The following is a 19,165-nucleotide window of genomic DNA, read 5'->3' as shown; positions in this document are numbered from 1 at the left end:
AACAATACCCCATAATGACAATGTGAAAGGAGTTTGTTGAAATCTTATCTAATTTAATAAATTCTCAATTCCAGTCCTCGTGCCCCCTGCTCTGCACATTTAGTATGTTTCTCTGATGGCTTCAGACCTTTGTTCTATTGAAATGTAAGTGCCCTGCGAAGTGAACATCACAGGATATTCCGCCATGATTCCAGTTCGAAGTGAATGTATACGTTCCATTCAAAGTGCATTGAAGTGTGCGAGGTGTGAAATTAAATTGTATTTATTGACAGAGGTATATGATGTCACACTTTTCCATGTGTGAAGATGTTGCACAGCGCAAATCCGTGAATGAATGTTCCGAAGTGAAGTAAACTTCAACAGATTTCCCCTGCTCAGGGAGTAGGGAGCAATGAACACTGTGTAGGGACCAGGTCAATGGGAACACAGTTTTGAGAACGCAGCAGATGTGGAGGACTATAATGTAACAGTAGCTCGTTCAAATACTGAGGTGCTAAACCATTCAGGGCTTTATAAGTAATAAACAATACTTTAGAATCTATACGATGTTTGATAGGGAGCCAGTGCAGTGATGACAGGACCGGGCTAATATGGTCATACTTCCTGGTTCTAGTGAGAACTCTTGCTGCTGCATTTTGGACTAGCTGGAGTTTGTTTACTAAGCGTGCAGAACAACCACCCAATAAAGCATTACAATAATCTAACCCAGAGCCATATAGAGAGAGAGTTGCGACAACGGAAGTTCGAAATGTTTGGTTGTCACGTGATTCGTGTAGACTTCAAATAGTTCCAGGAAGTGCGTTGGCGGCCATTCAAACTGATAGAGTAGAGTGACAGAACTGCGATTTCTGGTAATAAGGAGTCAATAAATGCATTTATTTTATATATTTATACAACACACTGACATATGTATGTAGCATGATTATGTAGTTACAGCGATGTTGTTTTTAAAATATCAAATCGGGTAATATTTGAGGATTAGTGTTCAATTACCGTTATTTTAAAAACGTATTTCAGGCTAACGTTAAGTTTTATAAACAAGGGTTGCTGTTGCCTTTTTACGTTACATATTGTCCATTTTTTCACTGATCTCATGTTAACTCATGTCATATTGATGACTTTCAGGTAGTACAGAGACAGGCTGGTGACAGGTGATTTTCAGCTCGCGCCGCACTATGGGTCAATTAACTGTTACCAGCCGTAATTAGCATGTTAAATAAATGTAAAATGAAGCTTACTGTTTATAATTCTTACAATTACATATAGTAATATAATTATGTATTATAAATAATATACCTATTATATCTAGTATAATTCTTACAATACTTATTCATGTACACAATATATTCAGGTTTAAAACAACTTAAGCATACTCGTATTTAAACACGTACACTGCCATTCAAAAGTAATGATGCTGAAAATTCAGGTTGGCATCACAGGAGTATATTCCATTTTAAAATAGAAAACAGTTATTTTAAATTGTAATTATACAATTAACTATTTACAGCAATTCATGAATACATTTCTAATAAATTTAATAGCATGACAAGCATTTTGTATGTGTCCTTTCTTTCATGTTGTCCTTGCATAGTCTCCACCGTGGTTTACTGTGCTGTATGGGGATGCTCCACTCAGTCAGAGAAAGGTGTGCGAATGTATGGCTTCCCCGCTGACATAGAGAGGAGAAAATAATGGTTGGCTCAAGTCAGCAGGAGCAATCTAAATACAAATAAAAATTACAACAACAAAAAATTGTTAGGTAATTATACTTAAATTTATTTGCACTTTTTTACATTGACAATGTTTTACTAGAAATAAGCAACAAGCAAACCCTTGCAAAACCCAGGGAGCTGAGACTCATGGTGAGACATTGCAGGGAGTCATCAGTGTTACCTATAACTGTGCATTTAACCACCATGTGATATGTACTGTATGTGGGTAGACAAAAAAAAGGTGTGTGTGTAAACTAAACTGAAGTCAGTATGCAGACAAATTGCGGCAAAGCAATTTGTCATGACCAAAAAATTCAAGAGTAGGCTGATGTCAGATGCTATTCCCACAATCTTTGTACATTGTCCTGTGGTCAAAAAGAGGAGGGCCCTGCTCCACGATGCACCCCTAGACCTGTGAACATACAAGAAATGGCTGCTGATTACAGCTATGTTATTTCAGGTGATTCATATATAATAAGTACAAACTCGTACTAGTTGAAGTAAAGTGATGTGATATTTTCAATATTTAAAATTAGCAAAACCATGTATTCTACCTCGATCAGTTTCAAAGGTTGAGGAAAAAAGAACGAGGACACTCAGAGAAAGGAAAGTGAGAGTGAAGAAAAAGGACATGGCTAGAGAGGAGAGACGGGGACAGGTGACATTGCCCAGTCAACCAGCAGCAAGTCAATCAGCAGTCAGTCAGCATTCCAGTGAACCATCAGCCAGTTACCTGGGTCTATTAAAAAAATTTAAGAGACAAGAAAAAAAAAAAAAATCAAACAATGCAAAGGCAGCACTAAGAAAAATAATGAAAATTCAGCTATCAAAAAAAAGGTCCCTTCAGCTCTCCTGACCTGCATCCTCACTGATGCTCCATCCCAGAACAGTTCAGTGGCACCACTAATCCTCCACCCACCAGCACCCACAGAATGTTACAGTATGTTACTTTTATACACTAACAAGTTTAAGTATATAATACAGTATTATTATATAATATAGACAGGTAATAGTAAATGAATCACAATGACTAAAAACACTCCACCCATGTTTTTGCAAACTCAATTCACTCTAAATGTATATCAATAGGGTTCCTTTTATTATTAAGTAATTTAATACGTGTAATAAGGAACAAACTTTATAACCTCATTTTTACCACTTCCACTCACCGCTGTCACACGTTATATTGAACTAACGTAATAGGCTATGTAACGTTAGCTAACTTTCCCCACCCTGCAAAAAAATATGTTTATACTCCTTTTTTTCTAATTGCAAACACGATGGATGAAACTAAATTATGAGAACAGATTTTACAATTATTAGGGTGTTCGTTACTAACTTTATTCAGCTCCAATCCTAGCCTAATCTGTTAGTTATCTGATAACAAACCTTAAATCTACTCATTTAATGAGTGATAATCTACTAGAAGGTTTTAATTTGCAATTTATTGTTATTAAGATGTACTGATAATATTCAATCTTATTATTTAAACGTCTTACCTGTTAAAAGTGCGTCGCGAACGGTTTGTTCTGCTGCATCCATAGACAGTAAGGCTGCATCTCTACGGCGCGGCATCGGTTTGCTGCTACTTCCGGGAACTATTGAGAGGCTCCACGAGCCGCCATTGCTGTAAAAAAAGCGTTCCATTGGAGTCAATGGAGTTGTCGCAACTCTCACTCTATATGGCTCTGGTCTAACCTTGAAGTCATAAATCCATGGATTAACATTCCTGCATTTGACATTGAGAGCATAGGCCGTAATTTAGATATATTTTTGAGATGGAAAAATGCAGTTTTACAAATGCTAGAAACATAGCTTTCTAAGGAAAGATTGCGATCAAATAGCACACCTAGGTTCCTAACTGATGACGAAGAATTGACAGAGCAGCCATCGAGTCTTAGACAGTGTTCTAGGTTATTACAAGCAGAGTTTTTAGGTCCTATAATTAACACCTCTGTTTTTTCAAAGTTTAGCAGAAAGAAAATAATCGTCATCCAGTTTTTTTCATATCGACTTTGCATTGACTTTTTCAAATTGGTGTGTTTCACCGGGCCGCAAAGAAATATAGAGCTGAGTATCATCAGCATAACAGTGAAAGCTATCACCATGATTCCTGATGATATCTCCCAAGGGTAACATGTAAAGTGTGAAGAATAACGGCCCTAGTACTGAGCCTTGAGGTACTCCATACTGCACTTGTGATCGATATGATACATCTTCATTCACTGCTATGAATTGATGACGATCATACAAGTACAATTTAAACCATGCTAATGCACTTCCATTAATGCCAACAAAGTTTTCTATTCTATGCGAAAGGATGTTGTGATCAATAAGGCAGCACTAAGATCCAATAAAACTAATAGAGAGATACAACCACGACCAGATGATAAGAGCAGGTCATTTGTAACTCTAAGGAGAGCAGTCTCAGTACTATGATACAATCTAAATCTGGACTGGAAATCCATACAGATACCATATTTCTCTAAGAAGGAATATAATTGTGAGGATACCACCTTTTCTAGTATCTTGGACAGAAAATGGAGATTCAAGATGGTTCATAATTAACTAGTTCTTTGGGGTCAAGTTGTGTTTTTTTTTGCACCTCTTTTAGGAGCTTAGATGGTATAGGGTCTAACATACATGTTGTTGGTTTAGATGATTTACCAAGTTTATACAATTCTTCCTCGCCTATAGTACAGAATGAGTGGCATGAACTGTTCCTCAGTGGGTCTATAGTGCACTGTCCGATGTGATACTGTAGCTGACGGCTGAATGGTTACAATTTTATCTCTAATAGTATCGATTTTAAAAGTAGTTCATAAAGTCATTACTGCTGTGAATTTGGCAAATGTCAACACTTGTTGATGCTTTATTTTTGGTTAATTTAGCCACTGTATTGAATAAATACCTGGGGTTATGTTTGGTTTCTTCTAAAAGAGATGAAAAGTAACCAGATCTAGCAGTTAGCTAGGATATGTTATATATATGTATCTGTAGGATATGTTACTTTCCCGCCAAGCAATACGAAATACCTCTAGTTTTGTTTTCCTCCAGCTGCGCTCCATTTTTCGGGCTGCTCTCTTTAGGGTGCGAGTATGCTCATTATACCATGGTGTCAAACTGTTTTCCTTAACCTTTCTTAAGCGTAAAGGAGCAACTGTATTTAAAGTGCTAGAAAAGAGAGAGTCCATAGTTTCTGTTACATCATCAAGGAATTTGGATACATCAAGAAGATAACTTAAAAAGCAGTCTTTTGTGGTAGAAGTGATGGTTCTTCGATACTTGTAACAAGAAGTAGAATTTACAATTTTGGCTATATGAAGTTTACACAGAACTAAACAATGATCTGAGATATCATCACTTGGCTGCATAATTTCAACACTATCAACATCAATTCCATGTGACAGTATTAAATCTAGAGTATGATTTTGACAATGAGTAGGTCCTGAAACATGTTGTCTAATACCAATAGAGTTCAGAATGTCTATAAATGTTGATCCCAGTGCATCTTTTTTATTATCAACATGGATATTAAAATCACCAACTATTAAAACTTTATCTGCAGCCAGAACTAACTCGGATGTAAAATCCCCAAACTACAAAGTCTGTATGGTGCCCTGGAGGCATGTACACAGTAGCCAGTACAAACATAACAGGGGATTTATCATTAACATTGGTTTCTCTGGATAATGTTATATGAAGCACCATTACTTCAAACGGGTTATACTTGAAACCTGCCCTCTCAGAAATCCTGAAAACATTGTTATAAATTGAAGCAACACCTCCCCCTTTGCCTTTTAGACGCTGCTCATGTTTATAACAGTAATCTTGGGTGGTTGGACTCAAAATAATGTAATGATCGAGTTTTAGCCAGGTTTCTGTCAAACAGAGCACATCTAGATTATAATCAGTGATCATATCATTTACGGAAATGCTGTATCATTTGTTTATCCATATTGGATCTGTTTTTTATCTGTTGAACATCAATTAAATTGTTAATCTTGAATTGATTTGGACATTTTTTGTATTTTCTAGTTCGGGGAACAGACACAGTCTCTATAGTAAAGACACATGAAAACACACTTGGGATTTGCAAAAAAGCACCTAAAGAACCATCAGACTACCTCAGGAAAGATTTTCTGGTCTGATAAACCTCAATTTCAAGCATCATGTTTGAAGGAAACCAGCTCTCCAAAAGTAAAGTGTGCTGCTAGCAGCAACATGCCGCGGGGCTGATTTTCAGCGATATGGACTGAGGGACTCGTTAGAGTAGAAAAAAAGCTCAGTGCACCAAAATATTGAGATAGCATTAATGCTAATTATTCAGAATCTCAGACTGTGCAGAAGGTTCGCCTCCAACAGGACAACAACCCTAAGAACCCAGCCAAGATAACAAAAATGGGGCTATGAGACAACTGTGTGAATGTCCCAGAATGGCTCAGACTTGAACCTGACTGAACAACTCTGGAGAGATCTCAAAACTGACGCAGCGACACTCTCCATCCAACCTGATTGAGCTTGAGAGGTCTAGCAAAGGAGAATGGGAGAAACTGTCCAAAAATACATGTGCCAAGCTTGTAGCATCATACTCAAAAAGACTTGAGGCTGTAATTGATGCCAGAGGTGCTTTAACAAAGTATTGAGCAAAGGCTGTGAATACTTATGTGATTTTTTTTTTCTCTCTTTTTATTAAGTTTGCAAAGATTTCAAACAAACTTTGTTCATGTTGTCATTATGGGGTATTACTGAACACTGATTACTAGAATCAACATATACATGTGGTATAAGATTCTTGATCAAATATAATAATTAATTTAAATTTCTGGATGACTTCAGAACCAAAGTGTTAAAAGCACAACCCCATCACAATCTCACAACCCAGTTATGATCTGATAAATAACGGGGTTGTGATTTGATGTAGTGAATAACAAGAGAGCACATGATATGCATGATATTAAGAAATCATGATTATAGTTAAATAACAAAGATAATTTCCACAAGTTACCGTATTCTATCTTTATTTGATGTAATGGGGTTGAGTCGTTAAGCTTCACAATCACAATATTGAGTTATATGGTGTCACTTCCTATTAATGATGTCACATAAGGATCAGTTCATTATTTTTATGGGGGGAGAATGATTTGTGTAACAGGGTTGAGGGGTTACTGAGGTGCCGAACTAAATAATATGATTTTATTGAATAATCATGAATTTAATAAATAATAATAATAATAACATTACCAGCCAAAAAATACAGATAACTATTTATGAGAATGGAAAAATGTATGGGCTTTTTTCGAATTGTGTTATTCATATCCCAAGTACACTTTCACAGGAGGCCATGAGGGACATGGCAAAATAGGTGGGGTCCACTGAGAAAAAAATTAATAAAATAAAAACAGATAATTTGTAATATTTAGATAAAATGTATGTCATGTTTTTAGACCTTATTAAATGACAAAATACATTTTAATTAATACAAAAAGATAAAAAATAAATAAATAGATTTTGGTGACCCAATAGATAAAATACACTTAATAAGGTCAGAGGGCCTCAAATCCTGGTTCGAGGAATGACTCAAATAATGAACATTCATTTCTGGGCGAACCTTTCAATTAAAAGCAGATTAAGAGCGCCACCTAGAGGACTATATTCATAGGTGCTTACACACGTACTCCAGAGTTATGAGAGAATCATTAAAAAAGGTCAACAAACAAACAAACAAACATATAAATGAAAAAGTATCTCGGTGTTAAAAGTTTAAATTCTCTACAGATTGAGGCCACGTGGTCACCCCTCAAACAACAACAAGGCCTGTACTTCTGCACCTAGATCAGAGCTGAACTCTTGAAACACCAACAAACAGCACAACACTGGAAAAGCGTAACACTCCTTAATATTTAAACATGTCCATGGCATATAACAGACAGCTGCTGATTACTCAAGCCACGTGTAGTTTATCTAGAGCACTAGATCAACAGAATGACAGCCTGTATTATATTAATTATTAATATGAGAGACAGACAGACATAGATAGATAGATAGATAGATAGATAGATAGATAGATAGATAGATAGATAGATAGATAGATAGATAGATAGATAGATAGAGGGCGTGTGTAAAAACAGGGCTGTTTATGTTTGATTATGATTGTAATAACTGCCGGTCTGTGAATGTTGGTTCTGACGTGACGTGTACTTCCCTGATGGGTGGTGCTGCAACACTTTCAGGAAACAGTTGTGAAAGTAAACAGCAGATCCTGAAGCTGGACAGTCTGCCGAAGCGCTGACCGATAATAACGAGGGGCTACAGTCACAAGAGCGGACATGGAGAGTGCTTACGGTGCATCGCTGGCCGGAGGAGCCTTTGACATCTGGAGCTTTGTGAAACGACCTCAGACTATCGTCCGGCTGCTCAGCTGGGTGAGAGCTAAGTCATCGTTAGCTCATCGAGCTAGTGCTCCTGCTCGATGAGGATGGTCAAAGTGTGTGGTATTATTCTGACTGGCCTCAAATTGTGTTAGCTGAACAGAGTTTAGACGCAAAACAGAGCTGTGCCGTCGTAATCAGCGAAGCACAGACATATGGCAGCAGGAGTTTGGGAGTTTGATCTCGAGGTCTGCATCATGTGACTTGTCAACAGGGTTAAAATCAAGAGAACATAGCAGAGTTCTGTAATACACAGCTTTGTGCAGCTAGTTTGCGTTTCTTTCTTTCTTTCTTTATGTAATCTTAACCATTTACTACAAAAGTACTGTTAAGTTACAATGGCCCCTGATGGAGCAGTTTGGCATACTTTTATATTTCATTATTTACTGCAAAGACTTTGATGTTCTTAAGAAATATAGTGTTAGCACACATTTCAAGCAACACATTTTCACACATACACACACACACACGGTCTGGGATGCGTTTCCCAAAACCATGGTTGCTAACTAAGTTTGCAGCTTTGTTGGTTGCAGTGCAATTTCCCATTGCCAACCAACTACTGCTAACAAGTTAGCAACTATGGTTTTGGGAAACGCACCCCTGGATAGCAGTTTCTTTGGTGTTTTTAGTCCTGTGAGGATGCCTAGTTAAAGAGCTTCTGTTGTCTGTGTCTTTCCGTCACAGCTCTTCTCCATAGTGGTGTTTGCTACCATCCTCTCTGAAGGCTACATGAACGACCACCGTGTAGACGTCACTAAATGCATGTTCAATGAGAATGACGGTGCTTGCAGCTATGGCATTGGCATTGGGATTTTAGCTTTCCTGGCCTGTGTTGTCTTTATTGTGCTGGATGCCTACTTCCCACAGATAAGCAATGCCAACGAGAGAAAATTCATCGTCTTGGCTGATCTTGGTTTCTCTGGTAAGCACTATGAGTTTCTGGAATGACGTCGGATTGAGTGAATGATGAAAGAACGTTCATTTTCGGTTCATTTTTTTTTTATCAGGTCTGTGGACGTTCCTGTGGTTTGTGTGTTTCTGCTTCCTTGCCAATCAGTGGTCTTACACTACTCAGACCGCAGTGATCGCTGATGCAGCTCGAGCTGTGGTGACCTTTTCCTTCTTCTCCACGGTCACCTGGGTGAGCACATCTCACTTTATTGTTAGACTTCCTGTTGCTGCATTACGATCTCCTTTCTGTTTGATCAAACTGAAACAAGTCTCACCCTTTTTCTCAAGGCCGCGCTTTCTGTGTTTGCATTTCAACGATACCGCCAAGGAATGGGCGAGATTGGCATGGGCTACAATGATCCAGCGGGTGACCCAACTTCCCCATACCCTACTGCATACGCTGGTGCTCCACAGGGTTACCAGCAGTCCCCATTCAGCGCCGGCTCTGCGGGACAGGGAGAGTACAAGCCTCCAGAGTACTGAGGGTGAAGGCATTTTAACACTTCTGAGAGGCTCGCCACTGTGGACTGTGTTTTTTCCTTATTCATAAGAGTTTGAATTGTGACCGGGGATTTGGTGTTCTTTGCTAGTGTGTATTTTCAGGTTTGGAAAAACATATTTATTTTTATTTAGTTTTTGATGCAAATTCTAAACATGACCCTAATTGTAAAAGATCTTTGCACATCTGCAGAATTATCTTGCTAGGTTTTTTTTTTTTTCTTTCCAAATTAGTTTCTGAAAAACAGATTCAACACCAGCTGCAGTTTTTATGAAATCGATGGAATTTGCTTTATTCCATGTCTTCGAATGCACAATCAGATAATGCATGAAAATCTACAGAACTGACGTGCCTTAAAAGTAGAGTTGTTTCTATATACAGAACCAAAATCTAGACGAAGTTCTTCATATGCAGATAATAGAAAGTGAACAGACTCTGTGCCAAATACATTACTGAGTGATTCCTTAAAAGCACTGCTTTGCCATATATCACATGAAAAGTATGCACTAAATCTATTGCCAAAAGGCTTTATTAACTTCAGTCTTGAGTCTAGTGAAGATAACTGTTGAATGCTGAGATTGAGGTTGTGAGAAATGAGTAAACTACTGTAAATGTGCTTTAATTTCATTTTTGACAGACCGTAGGCTTTTTTGTGGATAAGCCTTATTTTTTTGTAAACTTTAAGCACCTGAGTTTTGAAGTATTAAACAATCATATAATGTAATATTGTGGATGACTTCTAGCAGTTTAGCTTTTAATGTTCTTTTATGTCAGGCCAAATTCACTGGAAGATTTCTACCTCTTACTATTGAAATTGTGCCTTATCTTTGAAAAGAATATCTAGCAATCGGCTTTGATCTGAAGGAATTTATATTCGTGTATTTCTGCATCGACTATTTTAGACCACTTTTACCGTTTTCTTCATTACCCTCGAATGAATAAAAAAAAAACTAGAAGAAATAATCATCCGAACTGAAACTCTTTTCAGTATGGTAGTTTTGTTCACACAGTTCTGTAATAGCACATGATCATTGTGTCTCTGTTAATTTACTTTGCAACTGTTTGTTTTGTAAAGGAAGGTATTGCAACATTCTGGTTTTGTAAGGAAATGCCGCACAATAAACACTTGATTCTTTCCAGTGTTAACTGATATCAGTCTTCTTGTATCCTGTTTGAAATCGAATGATAAGGGGACTGATAATTGGTTAATTTTTGTGGTCATTCACTCACCCTCTATAGTATGACTTTCTTTCTACTGCAAAACACACACTCACAAACACAAAAGAGAATTTTCAACAAAAAAAAAGAAAAAAAAAAGAGAGAGATAAAGATGTCTCAATTTTCAAAATTTAAAGAGTCAACGGGGTACAGTATTACAGTAAAGTTTGTATAATCTGCAGAAGAAAGCCAAATCATGTTTGCTACAGGATTTAGGGTGAATAAATTACAGATTTTACTATTCCTGTAAAAATAATAACAATAATAATTGCACAGCCTGGTGCACATCTTAGACTCTTAACATTTTACATAATTTCTTAATTTAGATGTAATTTTTAATTCGATTCAAGTTTATTTGTATAGCGCTTTGTTACAAATCATTTCAAAGTAACTAATGTAGCCTCTTTTAAAAGGTTGTAACACTGCTGTGTTTAAAGTACTAATTTATTACTTTTTTTTTAGCAATGATAATATAGGTCACTCTTGCTGTAAAATGCAATGTTTTCATTGCTGTCGTAGTTATAATGTATGCGTAAAATGTACGCACGTATGAGCGGAAAGGTCTGATTCGCTGCGCACCACGCCCCCGACTGCGGAAGTGGGTGGGATGCTCGGCGCAGAGCTGCCTGAATGGATCCGTGAGGAATGAGAGTTCACAAGCCGCAGTTTGATCATCAACAGCCCCGGATTCATTTTGAACCTTGTTTTCCACGCTACTGTAAGTTTAGTACGCTTTATAAATACTTTGAGCTGCAGTGGTTCCCAATCCTGGTCCTGGAGAACCCTCAGCACTGCAAGCTTTAGGTGTCTCTCTCATCAAACACACTCCCTTGAGGTCTCTAGTCTTTACTGATGAGCTGAAGAGCTGAACCAGGTGTGTTTATGGTCAGGGAAACGTCTAAGATGTGCAGTGTTGGGGTTCTCCAGGACCAGGATTGAGAACCAGTGAGAACACTGCACCGGGTTTACGCAGAAAATCACTGTTGCTCTCTAGACATGCCACTGTTAGCTAGTCCAAGCAAATATGACATGTGACATCAGATGAATAAGTTAGCCCTCTGTTTGTGTGAGATCTTTTCGTAACCGAAGATCTGAGACTGTTAACAGTAGTGCAAGAGACTAACTCTTGTGTAATATACTATAACGCTTAACGCCTTTAGACAAAGTATTTGACCGAACACATGGAGAATAAGAATTATTTATAATTATAATATATTTGTGTAACAAATACCAGATGAAAGAGGTAGAAAGAAGCGCTGTCCGATTGGTCTTCCGTTAAATGTTTACGTCACGTGACTAAAGATTAGTTCACGAGCCCTAAGCAGTTTCTTATTATTGAATCCATGATTTGTTATTGGTACAGATGCTAGTCTTTGTAATTATTTGTGGAATATTCACATATATAGAAAGGTCAATAGCAATATTATACTCTACTGAATAATGCAGCGATTGTTTACATTTATTACAATTAGAACTTTGTTAAAAAACATTTTCAAAAGGAATGAATCAAAAGCATGCCATCTGATTCAGAATTAATTGACCAAGTTAAATGTGCTCCTTAAGTAAACTGATTGGTATTTATGGACAAAGACCAGTGTAATAGTGACAGTTAACTGTGGATCACTGATCAAAGAATGGGAAACAAAATGAAATACAAATACATATTTAGCAATTTTGTTGTCACCATAACTTCTTTGAGATCATCAGAATCAGTGGATGCAAGATTCAGTATTGCCAAAGGCTTACAAATGTCCTAAATTGTGTGTAGTTAAGTGTATACAACTTGTCTTTTATTAAACAAGAATAGATTACATTCCTGTTATTCCACAAATTCGCAAAGAATGTTTTTTTTTTTTTAAATACAACTCAACATCTAAATTTAGTTTTTAAGTATTGTGTAATATGAAAGGGGAAGTGGAAACATTTGTAGTTGGCATTTATTGGTGAATATGTTTCACTTAATAAGCTGTACACATTATTACTAGTATTTGAGTGTTTTTAATACAAAGAATCTTTAATACTCTAATCATGTGTATTTAATTGCACATCAGAGTAATGTTGTATTTTATTTCAGTAAAATGCTAATCTGAACAGGCCTATTAGAAATTTCTATAGGGGTGCACAATAAATATCGGCCGATAATTAAAGCGCATCTCGTCAGTAAAGTGTGATTTCACATAGAGCAGCTGTTACTACACAGAGCCATTGTTAACTGAGAAGCTGATCAAATCCAGTGTGTCCAGTTTACTGACGAGATGCACATTAATTATCGGCCGATATTTATCGTGCTCCCCTAGTTTTCTAGTTTCTTTTATGGAAGAGGTTTACACAAGTGTACAGTCAAAGGGGCAACAGATGTTTTGCAAAACTGTTAAGTCTAATATGATGCATAATAATAATTAAAATAATAATAATAATATTTAAGTACATTCTCTTTCTGAATACACATGTGCTACTCTTTTTTTCGGCTGGGTTGAATGAACTGTTTAGATAAAGAGACATATAATTCATATAACATCAATCAAAATGCAAAAATTAAAGTAAATTTGAAGCCAGTTCCTCAGTTAGGTTGTTGGTGTAGCTACTGCATTTTGCCTTTAGAGAGAACAGTGAGGTGGCAACATAAATTTTAATGTTCATATTCATTTCCCTTTCTTCATTTGTAGATCATTTGCAGGCAAGCAGGGTCCACTTTAAATGCATCTTAACCTGCTTTCAGTATTTTTCATTCAGTATTTACCATGTCATGTTTACTGCCATCTTTAGAAGTAAGCTGTAACACTTTCAACTCAAATGTTTCCTTGTGTTTCATTTACTTGACAAATCATTTTGTATTGTAGTGTGATAATTATATAAGCAACAGCGTACACTTGGATAGTTTATTTCGAGACGGGTAGTAACACTGAACTAACACTTAACCCCTAAACAATTAGAAAGACCTTTATTCACGCCCTAATCTTTTGCCACCCCAACTGATTCAGCCTGCAGTTATCCCTTGTTTATTTTTCAATATGTGAACATGAAATTAATAAATTTTCATGGCACAATGAATTGTTTTCCTTTACTGTCACCCACAAGACAGGCTGTGCATTGCACACAAAATTGTTGAGTTACCTGTGGTAACATAGTGTCATGCCACAGAGCATTTCTTAAACCAGAAACCATTGATATGCTTGTGTTTGTGGCTAAAAACTTGGGAAACACCTGCGTAATTTACCCTGGCTACACAGTGTAAAATGGAGTATGTGAATTACAACAATACGGCCAGATAGGAAAGTGTCAGTGGTTTTCACAAACTGGATGGACAGCACAAACCTCATGAAGTCATTTTAGCTTTACACCATTTATACCATTTACAGTCTTTCCTTCCTCCATGTAGATTCATAAAATGTTGTGTTTCAGATTTTCAGTTGTGTTAAATATTAACATTTCAGATAAACATTCATTAACGAACTGAAATTCATAGTTATGGTTCAGTACAGAGTCTTTCAGTTGGAGTAACACACTTATCTATATATAAGACTAGGGCTTTTTAAACATGAGAATTGTGCTAAATCTCTTAAACTGGCTAACTGCTTTCACTTCATTGCTGTAATATCCCGCCGTACCTGTTTTCACTCTGTGTACCTTCCGTCCGTTCACCAAGCCACTCCTTACCTCCACGTCAACGTTATTCATTTCCTACACTAAGTGTTGCTGTGGCATCAGTGTGTCCTGTCATAGCTGGAGAAGCTGGTAAGTGTCTGGTGTCTTGGCTCTAACTAAATAGTTGTGTCTTAGGTAGGACAAGAGTGATCTATCTGACACAGGTTCTTCTTTCTTTCTTTTTTTGTTATTTGATAATCTATTTGAGTATATTTCTTGTTTGCAAACTTAAGAGGAGGAGTCACGCTGGAGAGATTAAAATTGTTGTCTGTACGTTTGTAACCTTTGCTCCTGTTTGTCTCAATGAAGGATTGACAGGTAAATGAAATGATAGAGAAACAAGGTCGCTAAACGGGTTTGTCACCAATGCAGAAAGGGGTTAAAATTGCTGTGACCTTTTTTTTTTTACATTTCTCCTCCTCCAGGTTGGTATATTATTTGGTAAGTTGGTTTCCCTGAATAGAGTCAACACTGTGGTTATCAGAAATCGCTCTGAATTAGTTTGCACATCAATTCCAGCACAACACATTGGCTCACGACCAATAGTAGATTGGAGAACTGCTCCGTATTTGAAGAACATAAAGTTGCAGGTTCGTTTGGCGCTGCTAGTGTGCAGAAAGAGTTGTAAAAGTGGGATTATTGAAATGGTATGACATGAGTTATCCACTAAGGCACATAGAGTTTAGCCAGAGCGGAGAAGTTCGTATGGATGTGCAATCATTCATCAGTCGTCACAAATACAATGAATTTAAAGAAAGAAATTAGCCCATAAATTACTCACGCTCAAGGCATCCTAGTTGTATAGGACTTTCTTCTTTCAGATAAATCCAGTCAGAGTTATATTAAAAATTGTCTATAATATTTCAAGCTGTTTAATTCCCTTCAGCGGGTGTTGTAGGTCATCAGTCCAAAAGAAGTTAAATAAAAAGTGCCCATCCATAAAAAATACCATTTTTAATATAACTTCGACTGGGTTCGTCTGACAGAAGAAAGTCCTATACAACTAGGATGCCTTGAGCGTGAGGGCTAATTTTCAATTTTTGGTTGAACTAACCCACTGGGGGTTGCCAACTGACTGTATTGTGGCTTCATTTGTGTGGGACCTCTTTGTTTTTATCTGTCTGTATTCCTGGACCTGTTTAGGTAGATCCAGTGTCTCTCATAAGAGTAAAACAGGTTGTGTTGATGAGAGGAAAAAAGAGAAACTCATGCAAATAGAGGTTGTAAAACAGGTTGTGCTGATTCTAGTGACTGGCCGTTGATTCACTTCCTTTCCTGCCCTTTCATTAAGCCGAGTAACAGATGCTAACAGTTTATATGATGTATCGCTTGATGTATTCCTCAGTTGTAAGTCACTTTGGATCAAACCATCTGCTAAATGAATAAATGTAAATGTGTCACATTGAGCTAAATATGCTCTCTGTTCCCTGTGTAGGTGTGGCTGCTGTCCCTCCCTAATGCCTGTTTCTCCAGGCTATGCACGTCTTAACCAAAATGAGCCTATGAACTCTTTGCGCATCTCTGTTGGAGGGCTCCCGATGCTGGCTTCCATGACTAACACCACCGACTCCCGCTTCCGCATCAAATGGAAAGCCATTCTGGTGATAGCATCAGCACTAGCCTTCGTCCTCCTCCTCTACATTCAGCTTTCGCCCTTCCACCCTCATCCCAGAGGAAAATATGGATTGAGGTTAAACCATCATGAAGTGAGAACGGAGGGCCATTACAATGACACATACCCCCTCAGTCCACCAGAGCGCACCGCACAGGGCACACGCTACCGTATAGGGGTCATCGCTGACCTGGACACGAACTCACTCAGCGACAAGAAGCTGACCTGGTTTAGCTACATGCTGAAGGGCCACCTCCTGGTGTCCGAGAGTGGAGATACAGTGACGGTTGAATGGGATCAGGACAGGGTGGTCTTGGAAAGCCACCTGGCAGAGAAGGGGCGGGGCATGGAGCTCTCCGAATTAGTGGTGTTTAATGGCAAACTGTACAGCGTTGATGATCGTACGGGTGTTGTATATAACATAGATGGACTCAAGGCAGTGCCCTGGGTGATTCTGCCAGATGGGGATGGCTCGGTTTCGAAAGGTTAGTGTTGCTATTGTACCATTTTGCATAAAAATTTAGCACAGCTGTTTTCAAAGTGATGTGAAGCCTAAGTATGGTAACCTGTCCTCTGCATTTAACGCATCCAAGTTAGTGCACACACACACACACACACACTCATTAGGAACAGTAAGTATTGAACCATTCATTCACTCTCCGCACTTTGACACCTACATTAATTTATCATCTTTATCATCAGCTGAATTTAAGGTAACAGTAAAAGACAATTACATTAAAGATAGAATAATGAATGAAATTCAAAGCAATTGATTCACACATGATGTCCGGTTCAGTCGTGGTTCTTTCTGTGACGTTCTCTAGGGTTTAAGGCTGAGTGGCTTGCAGTGAAGGACGAGCACTTGTATGTTGGGGGTTTGGGGAAGGAGTGGACCACCACCAGTGGAGAAGTGCTGAACGACAATCCTGAGTGGGTAAAAGTGGTGGGATTCAACGGAGATGTACAGCACCAGAACTGGGTCCCTAAGTACAATGCTCTCCGCAGCGCTGCAGGCATCAGTCCGCCCGGTAAACAGCAGTCTTCAGGGTCACATGTCAAAGTGACATTGATGTCACAAGACCTTTTGTGACTTTTAAGAGTGTCAAGAGCTCTTATAGTCTTAACACCCACAAATACTTCATTTTCCAAGTTCCATGTTTCCATATTCAGTCGCTAACATCACTGAAATGAATGCTTCGTTCTCGTTCCCTGCTCATTTCCTTTCTGTTGTCATCTCAGGGTACCTCATACACGAGTCTGCAGCCTGGAGCGACACATTGCAGCGCTGGTTCTTCCTGCCACGTCGTGCTAGCAGCGAGCGATACGACGAGACCGCAGATGAGCGAAGGGGCACCAATCTGATGCTCAGCTGCTCCCCAGACTTCCAGGACATTAAAGTGAGAGATGTTGGACCCCTGAACCCTACACATGGCTTTTCGTCATTCAAGTTTGTCCCGAACACAGATGATCAGATTATTGTTGCCCTGAAATCTGAGGAGGACGCTGGGAAAATCGCCACTTACATTGTGGCGTTCACCCTAGATGGCAGAATCCTGCTTCCTGAAACCAAGATTGGGGACGTGAAGTATGAGGGACTCGAATTCATTTAGTGTCAGAGGGATTTTTCTGAAGGTAAACACATGCTGAGGACTAGTAAATACCTTCTTTTAGATGATGTACGTCTGGATGTGGACATTGAGGTGTATTTTTGTTGAAATAGTTGAATGATGTTCAAATAATGCAGACTGGCTATTGGCAGCAACTGCCTAAAGAGACTGAAGGATTTAGTACGTGTTGAACCTTTATTTTAAGAGACATGTCAGAGCCTTCATCAAAAGTTTTTCATTGCCATTTTCAACAATGACCATTAGTGGTTTCACGACAGCACTGTACTTACTGTGTAATGAATGTAACAGAATGAATGAAGTGATAGACTGTAGTACATGCATAAAATTGTTTACTGTACACAGATTACAGCAGTTGACGTGGTTTTGATGAATGTTTTTTTTTACTTTCTTGATAAGTGTCTTAAGCAGATCAGCTACTTTTAAAAATAACTCTTAAAAAACTCAACTGTCACAAAATGAACTTTACTTTTCATTGATGCACCAGAGCTATTTATTTGTTGTTGCTGTTTTTTTCCTTTTCTTTTTTTCTTCTGAAAACAACAGATTGAAGGGTTTTAAGAAAGAGTTAAGTGTACCTCATTTTCTTTTATCCAATTGCTTGAATCAGTCGTAATCACTAAATGACCAAAATAACAAATGAATTTTTTTTTAGAGATTTGGTCTCCTTGACTTGAGCCAGTAGGTAAGCACCCAGTAAATATTTCCATTAAGATTTGTTGAACTCCCTGAGACACCCCAGTGGTTATCTTATGTGATAGACAACAACCTTGAAGAGTCTGCAAGTGAGAGAGGACCAGTGAAGATCAGTACCAGCGATGCTCTTTTCTGAAATAGCATTGTTTGGATTTCAGAAGGAAATGTGCCAACTAGAAAACTGTACATACTACTAATAAATAAAATTATAGTGATATGTAAATGGCGAAAAACCCAGTGTTAAATTATCTCTCCCCAGAATTTATTTGTGTCTACACTCAAAGTGTTAAAAGTAACATTGAAGTTAAAGGGGCCATTTGATGCTGCTAAAAATAATTTCTAGTTTTTAATTGTCCTCTTTTGGAAGGCCAAACAAAGCAGTTTTGCTCTCACAACGAAACACACATCGACTCCACGACATTGCTGTAACAGGAGAATAAAAGTTATTCCTTCTTTCTTTGAGAGAACATTTAGGTGACATTAAGCAAATCTTCCCACACAGTGATGTAGACATGTGGGAGCATGTTAGAATGAGCCGTTTTAGGGGAGTGTGGTTGACTCTTAACTTTTATAAATAATTTATCTTTGGGTTTGAGTCTTTGCAAATTTACAGATCTTATTTATACCTCAAGAGCTTGCAACTATCCAAAGAGGAAGGAAACATTTAAACCGCATCATATGACCCCTTTAGGTGTTTAATTGAGTGATTATTGACCATTATTTAAGACCCTGATGTTAACAAGCAGAATCACTGAATAAAAGAGTCAACATTTTTC

The 19,165-nt window shown here is 37.9% G+C and overlaps 2 protein-coding genes and 1 long non-coding RNA gene across 7 annotated transcripts; 2 read left to right on the top strand and 1 right to left on the bottom strand.

The window, feature by feature from the left end:
• Positions 1-1,427: 1,427 nt before the first annotated feature.
• Positions 1,428-14,561, bottom strand: LOC127944674 (uncharacterized). 2 transcript variants are annotated; one of them, XR_008150403.1, is made up of 3 exons: positions 14,420-14,561; positions 3,212-3,339; positions 1,428-2,451 (listed from the first exon to the last, which is right to left on the bottom strand). It is a non-coding gene; the product is annotated as an uncharacterized LOC127944674 (long non-coding RNA). The 2 variants fall into 2 exon arrangements; XR_008150402.1 differs by lacking the exon at positions 14,420-14,561 and having other exon boundaries at positions 3,212-3,611.
• LOC127944655 (synaptogyrin-2) lies at positions 7,919-10,743 on the top strand. The gene is made up of 4 exons (XM_052540759.1): positions 7,919-8,137; positions 8,828-9,065; positions 9,151-9,284; positions 9,383-10,743. The coding sequence occupies exons 1-4, from the start codon at positions 8,042-8,044 to the stop codon at positions 9,575-9,577; spliced, it is 663 nt and encodes a 220-aa protein (XP_052396719.1). The 5' UTR covers positions 7,919-8,041; the 3' UTR covers positions 9,578-10,743.
• On the top strand, positions 11,372-18,612 carry LOC127944612 (soluble calcium-activated nucleotidase 1). 4 transcript variants are annotated; one of them, XM_052540671.1, is made up of 4 exons: positions 11,372-11,529; positions 15,892-16,553; positions 16,893-17,096; positions 17,308-18,612. In XM_052540671.1, the coding sequence occupies exons 2-4, from the start codon at positions 15,914-15,916 to the stop codon at positions 17,676-17,678; spliced, it is 1,215 nt and encodes a 404-aa protein (XP_052396631.1). In that variant the 5' UTR covers positions 11,372-11,529; positions 15,892-15,913; the 3' UTR covers positions 17,679-18,612. The 4 variants fall into 4 exon arrangements, with proteins under 4 accessions (XP_052396631.1, XP_052396640.1, XP_052396650.1 ...); XM_052540680.1 differs by lacking the exon at positions 11,372-11,529 and adding an exon at positions 14,458-14,546; XM_052540690.1 differs by lacking the exon at positions 11,372-11,529 and adding an exon at positions 14,639-14,774.
• Positions 18,613-19,165: the final 553 nt, after the last annotated feature.

Source organism: Carassius gibelio, chromosome A3 (genome assembly GCF_023724105.1).
Source record: "Carassius gibelio isolate Cgi1373 ecotype wild population from Czech Republic chromosome A3, carGib1.2-hapl.c, whole genome shotgun sequence".
NCBI lineage: Eukaryota > Metazoa > Chordata > Actinopteri > Cypriniformes > Cyprinidae > Carassius > Carassius gibelio.
This window is presented reverse-complemented; position numbering and strand designations above follow the sequence as displayed.

Bases quoted from the DNA above. Each gene is read 5' to 3' on its own strand.
- LOC127944655 (XM_052540759.1), top strand. From the start codon at position 8,042: ATGGAGAGTGCTTACGGTGCATCGCTGGCCGGAGGAGCCTTTGACATC. The intron at 9,066-9,150 runs GTAAGCACTATG...TTTTTTTATCAG, and splicing joins GGCTGATCTTGGTTTCTCTG to GTCTGTGGACGTTCCTGTGG. The intron at 9,285-9,382 runs GTGAGCACATCT...CTTTTTCTCAAG, and splicing joins TCTTCTCCACGGTCACCTGG to GCCGCGCTTTCTGTGTTTGC.
- LOC127944612 (XM_052540671.1), top strand. From the start codon at position 15,914: ATGCCTGTTTCTCCAGGCTATGCACGTCTTAACCAAAATGAGCCTATG. The intron at 16,554-16,892 runs GTTAGTGTTGCT...GACGTTCTCTAG, and splicing joins GGATGGCTCGGTTTCGAAAG to GGTTTAAGGCTGAGTGGCTT. The intron at 17,097-17,307 runs GTAAACAGCAGT...TTGTCATCTCAG, and splicing joins TGCAGGCATCAGTCCGCCCG to GGTACCTCATACACGAGTCT.